The sequence below is a fragment of the Hevea brasiliensis genome, chromosome 9 (assembly GCF_030052815.1).
Source record: "Hevea brasiliensis isolate MT/VB/25A 57/8 chromosome 9, ASM3005281v1, whole genome shotgun sequence".
NCBI lineage: Eukaryota > Viridiplantae > Streptophyta > Magnoliopsida > Malpighiales > Euphorbiaceae > Hevea > Hevea brasiliensis.
Genome location: NC_079501.1, coordinates 25883747 through 25905495, shown reverse-complemented (window position 1 = coordinate 25905495; position 21749 = coordinate 25883747). Strand labels below are relative to the sequence as shown.

At 36.0% G+C, this 21749-nt stretch overlaps 2 protein-coding genes across 2 annotated transcripts; both read right to left on the bottom strand.

The window, feature by feature from the left end:
• Positions 1-9648: 9648 nt before the first annotated feature.
• Positions 9649-10191, bottom strand: LOC110640878 (14 kDa proline-rich protein DC2.15-like). The gene has a single exon (XM_021792407.2). It carries the CDS (start codon positions 10140-10142, stop codon positions 9822-9824), a length of 321 nt encoding a protein of 106 aa, XP_021648099.2. The 5' UTR covers positions 10143-10191; the 3' UTR covers positions 9649-9821.
• A 4923-nt stretch (positions 10192-15114) lies between these two features.
• Positions 15115-15435, bottom strand: LOC110640871 (14 kDa proline-rich protein DC2.15-like). Its single transcript, XM_021792398.2, has one exon. It carries the CDS (start codon positions 15433-15435, stop codon positions 15115-15117), a length of 321 nt encoding a protein of 106 aa, XP_021648090.2.
• Between the last annotated feature and the right edge of the window lie 6314 nt (positions 15436-21749).

The following is a 21749-nucleotide window of genomic DNA, read 5'->3' as shown; positions in this document are numbered from 1 at the left end:
AACTCTGCTTTTTCGGTCATTGCCTCTCTCTTGAGCCTTTTTACCTCTCTTTTGAGGACTTGCTATTGATCCTCCAACCGCCTTATTTGTTCTCGTAACTGCTGGTTCTTGGTATCCTCCTTTTATAGAGAATCGACCAAACGAGCATTAGCTTCTTCTGAAAAGATGTTCCAATGGGGGATGTTACCTTCGAGTTCCGTTGGCTCGGCAGCTGGGCGTCCTTGATCCCTGCTGGCCCTCCATTTGAGATAATCTTCCGTGGCACCCGGACCTTTAGGTGATCTCTCCATCATAGTGACGCTCTCCCAGGATTTGTGGGCCACTTTTAATTCCTCCTCACTACCGAGCTCATGGTAGAAGTGACCTTGATGGTATTCTTCAATACTGAGTGCGGACTGAGTTGAGCCGAACTGCCTCATTACCAATGCTGGGACGTAACTCGTATATCCGGTTACTCTAATCAAAGATACTGAATAATTACTCCCTGTGCTGAACAAAATAGGTAGACCTGGCACCCACAATTTCCTCCAGCAGTAGTTGTGACTGTTGAAGCTTAGAATCCGCTCTTGCCACTGCAGCTCGTCCTTTGGGCTAATTACTAATCTAGTCATTTTCTCAATAAGAGGCTGGTCTGGGTACCAAGTTAACCCCTTTGTCTCTATAGGGCACATGTGACTGATGATCCAGAGGTGTAACAATTGAGAACAGCACTTAATAGATCCCCTGCCTTATTGTCTACAGTAAGTAAGAGTCAATAGAGTCTCCGCAAGGATTACTGGTATTGGGTTGACCTTCTGCTTTTCTATTGCCTAGAAGATCTCCGTGACACTACAGGTTATAATTCCCGAAGGCCCAAGGAATAAGATCAGGCCATAGATCCCCAAAGATAGTGCTAATGAAGCTTGCCCCACTGTTCATCTCGGATGTATAGGTCCAACTGCTTCTTAAGATAGGTCCAATACCACCCGTGTGTGTTCCCTTTGATAGTTTCTCTTGCCTTCGCTTCCTCTAGGGGAATTCCCAACATATGCGCGAACTGTTTCCAGGTCTACCTATGCTCGAGGTGTAGGTAGATCCGATTCTATGCCACGTAAGGAATTTCCAACAACGCTTGATATTCTTCCATAATGGGGGTCGTATCGATGTTGTTGAAGGAGAACACTCCATACTTGGGCTTCCAAACTGACAGCATGGCTTTTAGCACTGGAATTTGAACTTTGACCCGTATCAAGGTTGCGATCCTTCTGTATTTTTCCTCGAACTTTGCCTTGACATGATCGGGAAGCGACCTCCAACTACTAGATAGACCCTCAAGACTGGTCATTCTGACCTCGACTTTGCTTAGGTCTAATGGAGGTAACAAGCTAGTATATGCCCTGATGACAACACTTTGCAGGGGTACTGAACTATGAGGCGGTCCGGACCATGGTTTAGCATTCTGTTCTGGTCTAGGAACTTCTTCCGCCGACTAACTCGAGGATGCCATGTTAAAATTGATGCTTATTCTTTTACAGACTTTAATTATGTGATGCCTGTGTGAGAAAACTAGTTAGCAGGATAAATTCAGGTAATTTTGAATTATACTGTTGGTGGGGTGATACCTACACATTTGTCAAAGTAGGAAAATGTGCAGATCCTCCTAACTGTATGATTCAAAATTGCCCTTAAACATAAAAAAACACAAACAGAGTAGGGTGAGAGCAAGTATGTCCCTTTTGTCCTAAAATAGGGAAAACCCTAGTACCGGGTAAGTACTATCTAATCGAATAGTTCTAGCATATGAGGTAGCTTGCTACGGCTTCCAGCTATTGTGATAGTTTAGCTCAAGGTCTAATTTTCTAAAAGCCACAGGTTCCCAAATTGCTCCTACTGTAAACAGTAGAGCCCCATTCCATCACCATGATACTAACGGGAGAGTTCCACGGCTATCACAGTAAATAGAACGAGTTTCAATCTGAGCAGAAGCCTTCATGGATACTAACGGGGTAAAACCCACGGGTACCGCTACCTGACTCCCTCCTATTTTCCTAAAGGGTAAGAAAGCCCGGGTATAGGGCTGAAGTGTGTGAGGACATTGTATAAGTACTCAGTGTGTGAAGAGACATATTTACCTCTTCCCTTCGTGGGGGATTTTTATATTTTTTTTCTTTTTTGACGAAAGTTGTTGTGGGATATAAGATAAGCAAAAATGGTTAGAACAATAATAAATCAACATATCAAGATTTTCGAATTTTGCAAATTGAAACCCCCCCCCCCCCTCTAATTACAAATTCAATTTATAAGAGCGTAAAACTAAATCTATTCTTGGACCTCTAAATGATGGTAAAAACCATCAAGTCCCCAGCGGAGTCGCCAAGCTGTCGCATGCTATTTTGCGATCGCCTGGACGAAAGCTCTTCACTAATGTGGGAAAGAGTGAGGAGTCGCCACTTTAATTTTTAGAGAAATTAAAGAAAACTATTTGTGAAAATAAATTAAAAGAAACCACTTCAAAAACAGAGATTCTAGGTTCGGGGTCCATATACGGGCAGGGAAGGTGTTAGGCACCCCGCCTCATCCCTCAATGAAGGTAAACAGATTTAATGTTATGCTCTTTTATAAATTAAATGGGTAATTAGGAGAGTAGGGATAATGATGATATTAATCCTTTGTGCAAAATAAAAGAATATTTGATGTTTCACTTATTTTTGGGTTGCCCAAGAATACGAGTTCATGAGATGGCCCTTTAGTGAATAGATGTTCGAATTAAGATAGCCTTGTGTATTAGAGTTGTGTTGTTAAATTTCAATTTTGTTAAGAGAGCATTGGGGTGGAGCGTCTCCCGATCCTTAGGTATGTTTTAAAAATTTTAAGCTTGAGATTTTGGATAAGAACTCTCCTCCGGTCTCCTCATATTTGATTTAAATGAGCATCAGGTAAGAACTCTCCCCCGATCTCTTAAAGTGTTTGGTTTAAAAATTGATGAAGGATCTCAGATAAAAACTCTCCTCCGATCTCGGTGTTTTTATTTAAATGAGGATCGGGTAAGAACTCTCCCCCGACCTCTTAAAGGATTTGGTTTGAGATTTTAATGAAGGATCTCGAATAAGAACTCTCCTTCGATCTTCGTGTTTTTTATTTGAATAAGGATCGAGTAAGAACTCTCCCCCGATCTCTTAAAGCATTCGGTTTAAGATTTTAATGAAGGATCTCGGATAAGAACTCTCCTCCGATCTCCGTGTTTTTATTTGAATGAGGATCGGGTAAGAACTCTCCCCTGACCTCTTTTGAGATTTTAATGAAGGATCTCGGATAAGAACTCTCCTCCGATCTCCATGTTTTTTGTTTAAATAAGGATCGGGTAAGAACTCTCCCCCGACCTCTTGAAGTATTTGGTTTAAGACCGAGCTTTTCACCGATCTCGTATATGACTCTCTTGTCCGAACTCTTTGGTTGGCTACTTCTGATCTCTTTCGATTACTAGTCTGGGGTCCTATCTCGATTCCCGCTTTATTACGTTATTTCTTAGACTCGCTTAGTAGCCCGACCTCATGACTTCTCTCCTGATTCCCTATTCATTTTTCGATTATTTTACTTATTTCAAAAGACACTATCACGTTAGGATATTGCTACCAACACTTTGCTAAATTACCTAGAAGTTACTCGTAACCGGAACATCTATATTCGAAGGAAATAAAAACTAAGAACAAATAAATAACGTGAACTAGAGAATAGAAAAAGTAAACTCAAAAGAGTAATTATCGGCCTGAAGGATCCGTATGGAGATTTTTAGTATAACTAAACTTAATGAGAATTTTGAGAATAAAAGTAGAGAACGTAAAATGAGAGCATTCGGAAAGGTGACAGTCTAGATACTTACTTGTGTGAGGTCGAGGTTATCAAACTGACTTTGGAGATCGCAAATATTGTTTTGTTGAAGGCTGATGGTTCCGGGACCAATGCTTACTTTGAGATTGCGCGAACTAGGTTGAAATGCAGTTAAGTCGAAGCTACGGCTGCCTGGTCAGAATGAGGTCAAGCTGAGAGAAGAATATGTAGATGATGGGGTGATGAAGACAAGACTAAACGGAAATGGTATGGCAGAGTGATGAACAAACTGAAAATGAAGGATTTCAAGATTCGAAAACTCTATCAATGGAGACGCTCGAGAAAACTAGTTTCTGAAGTTTCTCAATTTTATGCAAGCTTAGAATGGCAAAGCAGCAAGACTGAATTAAATTTCAGAGCCTTTCTACTATAATTACAACCACCCTTTTTGTCCGTCCCTTCTACAGTATTGCATGCAGGTATTTATAGGGAACGGGTGCTACTAATGAAGGGTCAGGATCTCCCCTTGGGGAGACGAAAGGTTTGGATTTAAAAGAACATAATCCGATGTCTGGGAATTAAAGAGAATCAAAATGGATGGCTGGGATCCCATCCAGAATATCCGTCCTTTTTCTTCCTAATCCAATGGTTCAGGATCCTTCCTTACAAGATGGATCCGAGGGCTGGGAATAAAAGGCGTCGGACCTGTCGTCTGTTTTTGATCCAAGGGCTCCGAGTTTTTCCTTGCAAGCATGATCAACAGTGAGGATTGTGATGTATAGAACTATCATAACTGTTTTTGGCGTCTGTCAGCAATGTGGGCGATTCTGCAAATGAGGCATGCGGTGAAGATTTGATCATGCCTGCAACGCTTTAACTACCTCAGCTCTGATTATGTAGAGAGTTATTGGAAGTTGTCTCATCCTCTTCTTGCTTTTCGATCTCCTATCCCTTCCGATCTCTCTATTATGACCCCTTTTCCGATCTCTTATATCGGACCCCTCTCCCGATCTCTCCCATTCTAGAACCTTCCCTTCTAATCGATCTACCTCAGTTAAAGCATTTAATTCTTCGGTTACTGATGCATCCGCTTCAGTTTCTATGAGTAATAAATGCTCAGGCCCCCTATATATACGCCTCAGTGGGGAATCTGTCCCACATTACATTTCTCCTTTTTCCATTTCTCACTTCTCCTGTTCTAGTTTCTCCGGCAACATTCCGGCCATGGAGACCGCTTTTGATCTTTTTTCAACTATTCTCTTTGCTCTCCAACTGAAAATTTATGATCCCGGTGGTCGGAGAATCATGAGAACCACATTTGATGATAGTGAGCGAACCGGACTAATTTATCGATCAAGATCGAAAATGTCGATCGTACCGATCTCAAATCAGTCTACCGATATAATCGGTGAACTGATTTTGAGCGAGAGGACTGCTAATTTCCCTTTCAATATCAGTGATCGCCTCTTAAAGTTCATTTGGCTCCTCACCACATCGAGTGTCCCGACTGCAGCTCGGTTCTAGTCAATGACATCGACGATGACTCCGCTTACCATTATGAGAGTCCTAGTCACTCCATCTAAGCTACACATCTATCCGGTGCCTATGGCTGGCTTTCTGATCAAACACATCTTTTGATTTAGCCACAAGACTTAGGTCCTTACTAGGTAGGATGTAGTGCCGATCTTTAGAGATCACCCAAATGATGTAATCTGACCTTTAAAGGTTCTTAATGATGTAATCCGATCTCTTGAGATCGCCCGAATGATGTAATCTGACCTTTTGGAAATGAAATAAAATTTTATTTGACAGTTATCATTTAATTATTTCCTTGATTAATTTCTGATCTCTGATGTGCATATCCGATCTGGTTCCTAACTAAATCACCCTTAGTCGATCTGTAACTCTGAACATCCGCCTTAATCCGACGATCTTAGCCAGCCGATCTCCTTTTATTTTATTTATGGTGTTTCTGGAATCTTCCTACGATGTGTCAGGAAAGCGGGTGGATTTCACTAACCGATGCGTCGCTTGGGACACTGTGAGCATTGAATGCTCATAAGGGTATAAATAGGGGAAGGGTCAGTCAGCTGCTCCCTTATGTCATTTTCAGCACTTTGCGAGCGATTCCAAAATTCTCTCGTTTCTTCAAGTTTTTCCGACGTCAATAACATTCCGGTAAGGGTTTTGATCTTTCTCTTAATTAAACTTCTTTCATTTCTTTGAAAATGAGCAGCGCCGAGGGTCAAAGAGCGGGGAGCCCTCCTTCCGTCCATGTCTCATGGTCATCGGATGAAGTCAAGGTGATTAGGTCGAGTGGGTGCCCTGAGCCTCCTACGACCTCTATTTCAGCCCGTAGTCAAGCGGCACAATCAAGACAAACACATTCTTCTGGGAGAGAAAATATTCCCATGGATGAGTTGCCGTCAATCCTCCAAGAAACCGATCTGCAGTCGATTAGTCAAGAGTACAACCTTCGGACTGACTCATACGAGCTTATCAGATGTCATGGCGATCTTTGAGCCAATCACTTCTTTAAAGAAAATGATGCGATCATGATATATGAAGAGCAATTAAAAGCCAGGCTCCAGTTTTCTCTTGACAACTTCTTTAAAGATGTTCTGAAGCTCCACCACGTATGTATAGCCCAAGTACATCCTAACTCATGGCGAATTCTAGTGGCTTTTAGAGGCTTATGCCGAGCCAAGAAGCTCGAGCCTACAGCGAAGGTTTTTACCAAGCTGTATAGACTTACTCATCGAAAGGACGACGAGTATTCGTTCTTCCAAGCCAAACCGCACTGTGGGCTTTTTACCGATCTCCTCTCTTCACTAAAGAATTGGAAGAATCGCTTTTTTATGTTGAGGAGAAAGATTCCGAACGATTTTGAAGGTTTTCCACGTAGTTGGCAGTATCTAGGCCCATCAATTCCAAAGAAGATCGCCCTGAGTAGGGACGAGGGTGCCATAGTAATGAAATTAAAGGATCAGGCGGCCACTCAAAAGTATTCATGCCTATATGCTATTATGGCCGAACTGAGATGGTGGCTGATGCGGATGATCACCAATGAAAACTACGAACTGCAGCTCTCTGACCTTGGACCCGGGACCGGTATAACCTAAATCTTTAGTCTCCCGGTTTAGATAATCTCACTAACTGTTTTTCTGTGTAGAAATGGCTGGAGGCGAAGGCGCAAAAGAGAGCCGCAAGCGGAAAAAAGAAGTCTCCCAGAAGGTACAAGAAATGAAGATCGCCACAGCATCACAAACGCCAAGGCGGGATTCGGGAGAAGTGCCGGGAGACTTGTCCCGACCTTCGGTACAACCGGTCCCTGAAGTAGAGGTAGCTCCTTCTCCCCCTCGAAAAGAAGAGCCACCACCTCCACCTGTTCCTTCGAGTGCTGAAGGGGGGTCTTCCCAACCTACCGTGAGGACCCTTTCTCGCGGTGCCCAAGTCCTCATTCATTCTCTGGAGAATAACTAATCTATTCGGGAGAATCTGGGCTTGGCCAAAGTTCTGGGTGCTACCATATACCTCCAAGAGGACCGAAACAGGATGACCTCGGGTAGCATTGACGATCTCCTGGCTCAGACGATGAGTTTGAGCGTAGAGAGCCTGGTGAATCAGCACATAATAAGGGAAAAGGCTTATCTTCTGAGGCAGGAGATTCTGAAAGCAGTCCAGGACGCAGCTTCTGCCCGAGCCCAACTTTCATCCTCCCAAGACTACATTGCTAAAATCGAAGGTCGGATGAAATCCTACGAGGATAAACTAGCCGAGCAGGCTCGTGAACTTGGGGAAGTTCGGTCGCTCCGAACTGCCGACGTCGCCCGCCTTACTGAGGAGCTCAAAGCGAAGGAAGAAGAGGCTGTGATAAGGGAAGCTGGTGCTTATGTGAATTCACACAGCGATCTTCTAGCTGAGCTCGAAAGGCGTTATCCTGGGGAAGATTTTTTCTGGATGGTGGATCTTGCTCCTAAAGACGAAGAGGAGAGCGAGGAGGAAACCGAGAGAGAGAGGGATACTGAGCGAAATGTCAATGTAGAACAGGCTGGGGGTGACTCTCCAGCCGAATGACTTGTACTTTATTTTGAAATGAAATGAAATCCCATTTTGCTCAATTTCTTGATGAGATCGGAAAGTATCCAAATTGTATGAGTGCTTGATTATTTGAACGTATTAGGACATCGAACTTAAAAGCGATTATTAATCTAAGAGGTCGGAAGAACATTGTAACCATGAGATCGGCCTATGCCGAGACCAAATACCAGATAGAACTTTAGATCATTAAAATTGGAAACTTGATTTGAACACTTAAGATCGGAAACACCATTAAGTCGGACTGAAACCACAAAATTTATAAAGGAGAGATCGAAAATAAGACTGGATGGCACGGAGACCTGATATTGGTGTGATTTCCTTTGATGAGAGATCGGAAATGAGATTGAATGGCATAGGGACCTGATATTAGCGTGATCTCCTTTGTTGAGAGATCGGAAAGCATTCGATTAGATGCGGGATCGGTTTACTTCCTAATCAAGTTACTTGTAACCGAAGAATGTCAGTTGGAGGTCGATTTGCAAATTTCATTGACTTCGGTGAATGGCCAAAATATGGTGTCGACACTTGCTCACAGTGATTCATGAGTATAAGAGGAGTGGACAAGTTGTTAGGGTGAATGGAGTTGATAGGTGGTTAAGGAGAAATAAGAGCAGTTCGTTGACGAGAGTAAAGATGAATACAGATGAAGAACCAAGAGCCGAACTGAGAAGAAGAGGAAAAACTAACAAGACTGATCTTACCACTCCTCTGACCGGTGAGAAATTTCCTTCAAACTGTGAAGGAGATGATAGGAGATCATTAACTGAACACAAACACTTTATTGAAAAAGGTTCTTTGAGTAGCTTAATTAGCTTCCTCATCACTAATTAAGCATAGAAAATTAAGATCACAGCCCAACATGTGGATGCTCTTGTTTGAAACGAAACTCAAAGCCTTCAAAAATAATATGCCTAATGTCATGTTTTGGGGAAAAAGTATGCCCATTGTCAGAGAGTTGCATAATTGTATTTTTTGACTAGCGATTGGAACATTGATAGTGAAAGAACTTGGCATTTCGGTCGCGAAGTTTGCCTCCAAAACACTTTCACTTCGTGATGCCCAAAGTTGCTTCTCATATGCTAATTGCTGAACAAGAGTAACTTCATTAGGGGATAAGGATCGAGACTCAGCACCTTAACGAGTACAATATTATTAATAAGTTTAATAATTGCTATATTAAATCATATTTAGATTTGTACATTTATTCTGCATAAATCTCAATCCAATCATTTAATTTAATGATTGTTAAGTTCGCTTTCATATAAATTTGAATTCATATTAGATGCATTTAAAATAAAATGAGTACGTTATAATTTTTAAAGTTAATAAATTTTAATTTTTAATGTATATTAATAAACTAATAAATATTATATCATTTCAAAAGAGAAAAATTTGATACTAATTAAAAAGGAAGTGAATCTAGTTTTATGGGATGAAGGGAGTAGTAAGAAACATTCATAAGATACATACAAAGTCAACGAGAGAAAATGCTCTTTTCTTGTAACTAATATTTGATAGTAAATCAGCTCATAATTATTAATATTAGTGAAAAAGCAAGGACTGCAAACATCTGTAATATATATATATATATATATATATATATATATGTGTGTGTGTGTGTGTGTGTGTGTGTATATATATATATATATATGTGTGTGTGTGTGTGTGTGTGTGTGTGTGTGTATCACTGGAATTCAACACTAGTATTTAAGAATTCGAACGATACACAAAAGGAATACATATGATTGCTTATCAAAAAAGGAATACAGATGATGAGAAAGAAGCCAAAAAGCCTTCTCCATGCATCCGTACAAAGAGTAACACAAAGAAGTTACTGGTCTTTATATCAAATTCCCAAATTAAGAAACATTCCAAATTAAAGCTGAAACACATGAAACGCGAGAAGAAACGACTTATGGACAAGTGAATCCTTCTGGAACCTCCTTGCCACAATCGTTGAGCACCAAGCTCAAGTCGAGTGGAATACTGAGGTTAATGCCCAATACATTAGCCCTGATGGCAGTGCAAAGGCAAAGAGCAGCTTCAAGATCAACAAGATTACTGATGAGGCTGCAGCAAGGTTCATCTGGTGGGATCTTAATTAGACCCAGCACATTGACACATACTTTGAACTTTAGGGCATCCACGGGGCAAGTCGTAGCGCTCACCGTACTGAAGAAGAGAAGGTTGAGAGAGAACAAGTAGGCAATGGAGGCTACAGCTCTTGAAGCCATTTCTGGAAGAAGTTTGGCCCAAAATTCTTGGATGGTTTTTGAGATATAAGTTTTGTTATGCTGTAAGTGTGAAGAGAAATGGAGTGGCTTAAGGGTTTTTATAGAGGGGGCGAGATTAGGCAATGGCACTGCTTGCTTGAATTATAGAAATGAGGTACGTGGGCCATGTGAGCACATCGCGATGCTAGGCTATATTGTTGGAGCTTCCCCATAACTGGCATTGCTAGAATATGTTGAACGTTAGACTACTTAATTGATTTTTAATATATATGCAGTCATAAAAAATATTACTTATGGAATTTTTAATGTGTATCTTTAAATTTGTAATAAAAATGATAGATGGTAAATGGGATCAATTTAAATACATCAGTTTTAAGTTGGTCATATTAATCATCTTGTAAATCCTTAATTAATTTTTAATTTTACATAATATTTGAGTTTACATAATGTTGTGATATGACTAGAATTTTAGATATGTTGTTTAGTTTTTTTTTTATTTTATTAATGTAAAAATCAAATTAAATTAATTCAAATTTAAAATATTAAAATTGAATTGAAATAAACTTTTAATAAAAGTAAATTGAATTTTTGAATTGACTCAATTCGATGAGTTATTTCAATTTGAATTGATCAACCCTGGTTATCTTTTCTTTAATATATGATAACTAGACCTTGAGCCCATCTCTATAATCCTCTTTCCGGCTCATTAATAAATTGATTATCTAAGAAAAGAAAAATTATATACACAAAAGTTCCAATAAAAAAAAAACCATATATTAAACTCGAAACTGATATATTAAAGGTTTGATAAATATCAAACGCCATCCAAAACAGTATCTCCTTATATTTTTTATTTTGTAATTATTTTAATTTATAATATTTCATACATATATTAAAAAAAAAAATTAAAATACAATTCTCCCAAAACCATCACTCATGTCGTCATGGCATATTGGGCAAAATATAGCTGGCATTACAGAATATTGAGTAATGCCACGAGCTTCCACTTTTTGGGGTTAATTATTAGTACCTCGTAGGATTGTTTATTTATTTATTCTGAGAATGTAGTTCATGTGATTATTGATCGTTAAATAAAAGGTTTTGAGCGAATCTGGTCTTGATTCGGGTAAAGTCAAAGTTTTAATGCACAATTAATATCAAAATTAACAGCCAAATATTTCATAGATTTATTTCCCAGCTGGAGTTCATGAAGGAAGAAGGCTCCTTGAATGTGCAGGTCAAGTCAATGAAGCTGAAACTTTAAAATATGTATTTATTATAATTATTTCATGCATGATATGATGATGAGTAAAACTTCATGATAAGTAAAAACTTAAGGAGATTGATTCATCTTAAACAAAAGTCGCAGCGCTTACCATACTGCAGAAGAGGAGGTTGAGGGAGAGCAGGAAGGCAATGGAGGCTGCAGTTCTTGCTGCCATTTCTGAAAAAAGTATGCCCCAAAACTGTAGGATGGTTTCTGAGATATGATTAACCCGCTGTAAGTTTCAAGAGACTGAGGGAAATGGTGAATAGATTAGTTGAGGAATGAGGATTCAATAGACGGAGATGAAGGACAGAATAAGTATTAAAAAATGAAGAATATGAGGCATGTGAGCACCTCGCTATAGCATGACCGTTTCAAAATACATGGCTGGCATTACAATGACGAATATATAATGGTGTTTACAGAAATCCTGAATGCCAATTATCTGGCCACTTTGATAATATAATTATAAGGGTGTTTGTTCCTATTTTTATTCCTGTATTAAAAATTACGATAACCATACCAATACCACTGTTGAGCTCCTTTGGCTTGAGGTATTATTGACTGAACTTAATTTTGTAAGTTGCAGTGTGGCAAAGCTTTGGTGCGATAATTTTGGGCAATTTACTTGACAGGCAATATGGTGTTTTATGCTTGCACTATACACAACACATCAAGCTTGACCATGTACCATTTTATTAAGAAACAAATATAGCTAGAAGTATAGTTAAAGTCAATTTTATCTCTATCAATGATCAAATTGCATATATACTCACGAAGCCTCTTGTTGTCCATTGATTTGGGCACTTGCGTGAGAAGCTCGGTTTTCTTCTACGGCTAGCACTGATTTGAGGGGACTGTTAAGGATAAGGACAGAGTTCATCCGCTTGTAATAAGAATAGAGTATGTATCTCAACTTGATGTAAATTGAGTTTAGGCAAAATACAATTCTCCCAAAACCATTAATAATTACTCTGCATGTGGGCACGTCGACATGCATAATATTATTGGCCAAAATATAGCTGGCCTTAAAAACTTGAATAATGCCCGGTGGTTCCACTTTTTGCGATTAATTATTCGTACCTCGTCGGATTATTTGTTTTGAGAATGTACCTCGTGGGATCGTTGATCATCAAAGAAAATGTTTTAAGCGAATCTGATCTTCTTTCGGGGAAAGTAAGTGTTTAAGCACCATTAATTTCAAAATTAACAGCTAAATATTTCATAGATTTATTTCCCATCTGGAATTTATGAAGGAAGAAGGTTCCTTCAATGCGCATGTCAAGTTCAATGATGAAGCCGAAATTTAAATAGAAAAATACATATTATAATTACTTCTTGACATGATGATGAAAGGCAAATCAAAAGATGAATTATTCACAATTCAATGAAATATAATGAATGAGCATAAATTAATTTAAATTAAAAAGAAATTGACCGAATCAATTTTTAAATTTAATTCTTTTATAAATTGATTTGATTTAATTTTTAAATTTAAAAAATTCAGTTTTAGATTAAATCTAGTTGCCTGTATTGGCTTTTTTTTTTTTTTTTTGACTTGGCTCTATGACTCTAATCCTTTTGTTAGCCCATAAATCCACCAAGGTCTAGCTCTTTGCAGACTACTCAGCATGCTTTTTCAAACTTCAAATTGTGACATTCTATGATATCATATGAAATTTTCTCTAATTTAGAGAGTGTTGAAAACAGTCGATAAGATTTTTCGTTGAGCTTGGGGTTATTTCTATCAAAATAATTTAAACTTCTACTTACTATACATTTTCTTTCATTTCTTTGTTTGTAATCCACATGCAACACCAACATTTTGTAAATTTTAAAAGTCAAGGTGCATATCGGAAATTATTTAATATAATCAATGTAAGTGCATTTTACTGACAATAACATGGATTTTATATTTCTTAATTGATGACAAAATTATTTTTTCTGTAAATATGTAATGCATTATTTTTTAATGCGGTAAATGTATATATATTATAATTTGCGTATAAAAATGTTCGTAGTCAACCTCATTAAGGTTAATTATATGACTTAATAATGACAAATAAGAGAGGTCATATTTTTTTAATAAATAAAATTTAATTACTAAAAAATAAACTAGAAAATAACTTAACGAGATAAATTCGTTCAAAGCCAAAGTCAATAGAAGTACTTGAAAACATCAAACGTAAGATCTGTAGTGTTAAGATCGAGAGGGAGGATACCTTAGATATCATAGTTAATGAGCCCATACTTGTTTCGAAGAACTCCCACTCGAATCAGGTTGTATAATCTGCTATAAACGAACTGGAAATCTATGATTTTATTAATTAAATCATTTCAATTGCCCCTTGGCAGCCATGGCCACCCAAAACCATAGTTAATTAATGAAATTAACAGAAGCTAGATTAATTAAAGCAGTCGGGAAATCCTAATGATTTCTCCTCTTTTGATTGAAACGGCCGGACTCAGAAATTTGTGGATTGAAAATAAGTTGATGTTCTTAGTGGCAAGCCTTTTAAGAATTAAAAAGCTGTTGTTATTATTTGCTAATAATATAAGATACCTGCAACGTCTACTTACTGAATTTTGTTCATAGCTGATTTCCTTGCTGGAATTTTTGTTTTTGTTTCATAATGTCTCTCTATCCATAAATATAAATAAAATAAAATTAAAATAACAGTTTTATTAAAATTCAATAAAAGTAAAATGAATGATTCGTTAAAAGAATACAGGATTTAAAGAAGAAAGCAAGAAGCCTTCTCTACATGCATCAGAACAGTTACAGTAGCCTTCTTGATTCAATACTGTTTAAGGGTTATTCAGAAAATTAGGGTTGTGCACGATTCTTGGAGAAATCGAAACGAATTAAAGAACTATACCGAACTGATAAGAACCATACTGAACCGAATTTATTTTAATACTTTAGTTCGATTTTGGTTATTCACTAAGAATTGAACCGGAACCGTACCGAATCGGAACTGAAGTGAGAACTGAATTTACACATATATTTTTCTATGTTTTTTTAGATGTATTATACACTTTCAATATAATTATATATATTTATACATGTGTATATAATTATGAACTAAATATAATTTAATATTATATTTTATTTTTCTATATTTTCTTAATAATTTTAATTATAAATATATTAAATTACCTTATAATTTTTAATTATAAATATATTATTATCTTTTACATATATATATATATATAAATTATTAATTATATTTATTTCATGTAGTTAAATATTATATGATTAATAAATAATTAAAATATATATTATATGATATACTTATACTATTATATTATATAATATATTTAATCATAAATTATATATACACTTTAAACATAGCTAAAAGATATATTATATGATATATTATATATTAATAACCCAATTTAAAATTTAAATACTAATTTAAGAATGACTTTTTAAGAAAATAATGATATAAAATTATTTTGAGAACCGAGAATCGAATCGAAATCGTACCGAACTGAATCAAACCGAAACCGAAGAATCGAGAACCGTACCGAATCGAAACCAAAATAATGAAAAACCGAACTGGAACCTTACCGAAATTTCAGTTCGGTTTCAGTTCCTAGCCAAACCCTACACCGAATCGAAACCGAACACCCCTACAGAAAACATCTCAAAGGTGAAACATACCATGACGCAAAGAAAGATATTAATTAAACGAAAATGACTTATGGACACTTGAATCCTTCAGGGACTTTCTTGCCGCAATTGTTGAGAAACAAGCTCAAATCGACAGGAACGTTGAGGTTGATGCCCAAGACATTAGCTCTGATGGCAGTGCAAAGGCAAAGAGCAGCTTCAAGATCAAAAAGATTACTAATGAGGCTGCAGCAAGGTGCATCTGGTGGGATTTTAATTAGCCCCAACACATTGGCACATACTTTGAACTTTAGGGCATCCACAGGGCAAGTCGCAGCGCTCACCATACTGAAGAAGAGGAGGTTGAGGGAGAGCAGGAAGGCAATGCAAGCTACAGTTCTTGAAGCCATTTCTGAAAGATGTCCCAAAATTATAGGATGGTTTCTGAGATATAAACCCTCTGTTAGTTTCAAGAGACTGATGGAGAAGGTGAATTGAAATAATAAAAATATAATTGCAATTAATTTTAAGCATGAAGGGAAATTTCAGCAAAATTATTGTTTTCCTCCTCCTTCATACATTTATATTATAATATAGATAATTATTTATATTTTTAAATATAATTTTTATAAAAAATAAGTTAATTTTTATATGAGAAATAATATATGAGAAATAATTTTAAAATATTATACAATAAATAAGTAAAATTTATTTTGAACTATTTTATTTTTGTATTAAAGTACTAAATAAATCAGAACTTTTAATTACGTAATTTTGGCGATAGTCGTACAACTTAAAACGTGAACTTATCTCTCTCTCTCTCTCTCTCTCTCTCTCTCTCTCTCTTCCTCTTTCTCTCTATATTTTAAACTTTTGAAAAATTAAACTTCAAGTTTAATACTAATCCATCTAACTATTATTATTATTTTTTCCCTCTTTACAGTCTCTCACTTATTTTTTTTTTATTAACACTAACTAATCTATGCATATATTATTATGATTCTCTATAATATCTCTTTCCTAGTATAATATCTCTCTTTTTAAACTGTAAACCTTTAAAAGGTTAAGATTTAGGGAAATTATACAATAGTCTAAGTGTATCGTGTCACCAGGTGATGTGGTACATCCAACCAACAATAATGTGACACATCATATGTATTACTTGATAAAAATTATTTTATTTTTATGATAAATTTTTTACTCACCTTTTTATAGTTGACGTGTTGTTATCTGTTTGGTCTAGTGCATCAAATCATGCTTATGACCTGATGCACCAGGACTATACAATAATTTTCCTAAGATTTAAGTTTTGTAACACCCCTACAATTATAGTCCTGTGCATTTCACTGTTCCGGTAACCGATGTCGGTCCGGACAATTAAGAGGATTAGGACCATGTTTAAGTCATATAGAAAGCCTTGAATAAAAATAAATAGTCACTATATGATGATGAAATGAAAATTCAGAAAACAAAGTATAAAAGGTTAAATGAGCCATGGATCACAGTGATGGGTGACCGTATCGGGAAGTGACTGTGAGGTCAGTTGGAACTCTAATTTCGTACGGGACATTATGACACCGCAGTCATAGGAATTATTGCGAAGCTAGTAGAATGAGAAAACCACAAAAAAGAGTTGAGAATCAGATCAAATAATTAGATCATGGTTCAGGAAGAAATACAGTGTTATTGGAAAACCAAATCAGACCGGCAAAGGGCAAATTGGTCAATTCACCCTTAGAAGTGACTCATGGCCTAAATGTCCACTAAAATGGAGGAAATTAAATTTATGAAAATTAGATTTAAAGTGAAGAAGTTATGGAAAGAAAAGAAAAAGAAAATGAAAAATTCAAAAAGAAAAACATATTATGACATCATACATTACCTAAGCATGATGTAATAAATTTTAAATTTTATAATTTGAAAATTAGGGGATGATCATTTAAAGAGACAATTAAATAAATTAAAAAGACATTTTTTTTCATTCCTTTCTTCTTCTTGCCGTGAGCCCTTCTCTCTCTTTTCTCTTCCACTTCCTCCATGAAAGCTCATTTTGAGCTTAAAGACACCCTAAACTTTGCCATATTTTCCATAGTCCCTACAATAAAAACTTATCATTTGGCCTTGTTTGAGTGATTGGAAGCAAAAGAAAGAAGAAATCTTGAAGTTTGGAAGGTTGAGAAAATTGATCAAGTGAGGTAAGTCCAACTTCAAGCTTAAATTCTTATTAAATTCATGAATTTAAGTTTAATTGTGATAAAATTGCATGAGAAATAGAGAAAATTTTATATGAGTGGAAGAGTATGGAATTCGGCTAGGTTGGGTGGATGATGAATTGAGTGGTTTGGTTTAATCAAACATGAATTTCAGTATTGTATGAAGTATATGCATGATTTAGGTAGTTGAAATTGAGTGAATTGTGTTACTTAGAAAATTAGGGTTCTTGAACCATTGAAAATTGGGGAGAAAAAATTAGGGATTTTAGGAATTGATGCAATTGGACCTAATTGATGTTTGAAATGGTCAATTGGAGTCATTTGGAATATGTTTGAATGGTTGGAATGGGATTGAAATGGTGAAGGTGATGCTGCCTTAATTGGGCAGTTTGACCTTGGTTAACTCAAGAGAGCATAACTGAAAATTGGTTGCTCCAATTGGTATAAAGCCAATCGGAGATGAAAATTAAGACCCAAAGTTACAATTTTTATGTAGAAACCCAACCCTAAAACTAAACACAAATTAGTGAAAAGTTAGGTAAAATCCGAATTTAGGCACACTACCCTGCACAAAACTAACCATATAAACAGTACTTGTTCAGATGTTCATAACTTGGTCTAGCAAGGTCCAAATGACCTGAATTTTATACCGATAGAAAGCTGAGACATAGCACTACAACTTTTATGAAGAATACAAACCCAAATTCTGATGATAAACCATCTGAAAAGTGAGCTGCATTTGGCACACCAAAACTGCCAAAACAGAATTGGTACCCAGAATTCTGGGTTAAAATCAATCCGGCCAGCCACCTTGAAATTAACATAACCTGAGCTATAAAACTCCAAATGGAGTAATTAAAAAATGGAATTAAAACTAAGACAATAAGAAACAACTTTGATGAAGGAAAGTTGGTCAAATTCCCACTGTAATAAGACCAATGGAACAGTAGAAAACAGTGACCTAAAAGTGAAAATTTACAATTTTTCTTAGGAAGCTTTGAAATTAGAATGGCAATCAATGCCAACAAATTTGACACTTAAAATGTAGTATGTGAGTGCATTTAGGACTAACATACCTATTAAACATGAAAAAGTCAATATTTTGACTTGAATAGTGTAATAAATAGTAACCCCAAATTACCAAACTCAAAGAATTCCATTTTAAGCAAATTTAATGGTACAATTAAGTATTCATGAAATTAATTGTTGAAATAATTATGAGACATGATACTGAAACACTGTAAATTGTGTATTTCAATTGAAAAAGAGGCTGGGAAGGAAGTTAAGGAAAAGTGAGTCAAGGCCTAGAGGCGACTCATACAAGGTTTGTGCACAATATCTTTTCAATTTTGATTTGCTATGAGAAAATTTATTTGAATATATTTTGACATAATTTATGCTGAATAATGACTTGAGAAGTGCTATGTTGCCCACTTTGTGAATTGAAATTTGAAATGGGAATTTACTTAATGTTTGAATGAAATGTTTGAATAACTTGATTTTAAATTGGTTTTGGATTCACACTTAGCATGACAGTATTACTGTATTCCTCCTCCATTTACATGGTTGAGATCGACTATATTCCTCCCTCTCTGGCTTACCAGTTGAGGTTGAGATCGGATGAGTACTCATATAGCTAGCTAGCCACCTCCCTCATTGATTTCAATTAGTGGGGTTCAGATTGCTTTGTCGTGGTGTATGACACAGCATTGATCAAAAATTTTGTGTTATGACCTAAGTTGTGTATGGATTAGCAACACTGTAATTTATAAATTATTTTGACAAAATGATATTACAAAAGTTGACTTGAACCTTATGAATTATCTTGTGAAATGGTTTAAAATTGTGTTTATGGATGTATATTTTGATATTTAATATCTTTAAATTTTTATTGTGCACCACTTGAAGGAGCGGAAGCATGAAAAACACAAGTTTAGATCATTGAAATTTAAAAATTTTCATCTAGGGTCACATGCATCATGCAAGATTCATTTTTATCTATTTGATTTCAATGATAAACAGCATATTAAAACTCTTTTAATATGTTTTTAGATCTACATTTGCCATTTACGATTTTAGAATTAATCAGATTAATTCTTTAGAACCCTAGATTGAAATAAGAATAAGCGCACTAACCTTTTGATGCACTGCAGTGTGTTTGGCACCTTTGGGATGCATCTAGGACACCAGATGTTGTCCCTCTAGCTTGTCCACACCAAGATCACCTATGGCAGCCCTTGAACAGCTTCTAAAGCTTTTTCTATGAATTAGAAAATCAAGTTTTTCCTTTTGAGAGATTATAGATGTAAACAGGACACTAGAAACAATTTGTAGTATTTTTAATTCAAGAGATTGTTTGCTAATCTCTTTGAATTGATGAGAGAAGAAGAAGAAGAGAAAGGAATGGAAGCCAAGTGTGGCAGCACCAAAGAGATGAATGGCAGCTTGTTATGTTTGTTCTTTCATCCTTACACTTATATAGCTAGGTCACCACTTAAAACCCTTGCCACATGTCACCTTCTGATTGGCTCTAGGTTTAATTGACCCAATCATATTATGCCAAGTGTCAAACCTATATTTAATCTTAATTTTAATTATCTTACATGATTAAAAGACATTTGGCAAGCTTATGTGTAGTGCCATGTGTCACCATCTCATGGTACCACATGTCACCCTGTGAAATGACCAAAATACCCCTGTGTCTTAATTTTGAGTTCTCAACCCAAAATAATTATTTCTCTTCTTCTAATCAATTTATATCAAATATAAATTAATTAATTAATCTCTATTAATTAATTTCTCATTAATTAAATTCATATTTAAACACTTTAAATATAAATTTAACTTATACTATACATCCACTAACCTAGATTTGGTTTCAAGCCATGCTAGGGACTTTGCAATATAATTGTAAACCAAACCTATTTAATTAATCAATTAAACTTTTTAATTAATTAATTAAATCATATTTAATTTAGTGATTACTTATGTATGTGTGTGACTTACTAGGCTCATCACTAATTGGCAATGAGACATGATATCAACTCTTAATATCATTAGAACTCCTTCTTACCATAAATGATTTCTCTAAATCATTTTATGCACCTCATAGACCATGGTTAACACCTAGCATAGCATGCCATGGCCACCCAATTAGTAATAAGGTTTACCTTAAATGAACCTATAATCATATGTTACCATGCACTAGAATCTCTCTGTTACAAAATCCCAATTCGAGCTGGAGTCATGATTTATGTCAAACCCCATTTGCTATGAATATTATGTTCTCTTTTAATTTCAGTTCTTGATTAATAAGATTTTCTCATTAAAAACTCTTTTCTGAATAAATCTATCTGTCCTGACTAGGAACTTGAAACATCAAGAACAATTAAATGAATATAGGATTTTATCCCTATTTACTTAGAGGAACAGATTCCATCTTGATCAACACCTACCTCCATCTATAACTAGTAGGAGCCAACACACGCCCATATACCTATACACAGTACAAGTATGAAAGCAGTATCAAACTCAAACCACCTATATACAAGATAACTGTGCTATCTTAGGTCTAAAGATTATATGCACTGATATGATTTATGATAATGCATTGACAAGAGTAAACTCCATGTGCTTGTCATAAGTATCACTAGTTCGACCTACTTATCATGTATAAGTGCCTATCATATTTATTATATGGCATGAGACTCACCATTCCATCTTATTTATATCTCATATAAATAACTTGGGAACAAACATGATTACAATCTTTCTGGATAAGTCATGCCCTTATTGTGAAGTATCCTTGATTGTGAACCTATTTATGATACTTTGTGCTAGAAATACTGTTACTCATATTCTTAACAACTTAAGAATAGAATTTCTAACAAAATATCAATGGACCTTTTCTATTACACATAAATATATTATGTAAACGGAAAAGTAAAAATGCATTTTATTAATAAAACATGTACAAGATACATACTAAATGATATGCTCTAAGGCATACTACTAACAATCTCTCACTAGCACTAGAGCCATTCATTACAATATCTTAGACCCATCTTCTCAAGATGTCGGTCTAGCTGAGTTTGTGACATAGGCTTAGTGAATGGATCAGCTGGATTTTCAGCTGATGCTATTTTCTATATGGCTACATCGCCTCGCCCAACTATTTCTCTGATAATGTGGTAGCGCATTTCTATGTGTTTGGATTTCTGGTGAGACCGGGGTTCCTTAGCCTGTATGACTGCTCCATTATTGTCACAGTGAAGTGGAACTACTGACTCAATGGAAGGAACTACTGCAAGTTCTGTCAGGAACTACTGCAAGTTCTGTCACGAACTTCTTTATCCAAACAGCTTCCTTTACAGCATCTAATGCAGTAATATACTCAGCCTCGGTAGTGGAATCTGTAGTAGTATTCTGTTTGGAACTCTTCCAACTGACTACACCTCCATTACAAATGAACACGTATCCAGAGGTAGACTTTCTCTCATCGACATCTGATT

What these genes read in the sequence shown, in the direction of transcription:
- LOC110640871 (XM_021792398.2), bottom strand. Translation starts at nt 15,435, where the DNA reads ATGGCTTCAAGAACTGTAGCTTGCATTGCCTTCCTGCTCTCCCTCAAC.
- LOC110640878 (XM_021792407.2), bottom strand. Translation starts at nt 10,142, where the DNA reads ATGGCTTCAAGAGCTGTAGCCTCCATTGCCTACTTGTTCTCTCTCAAC.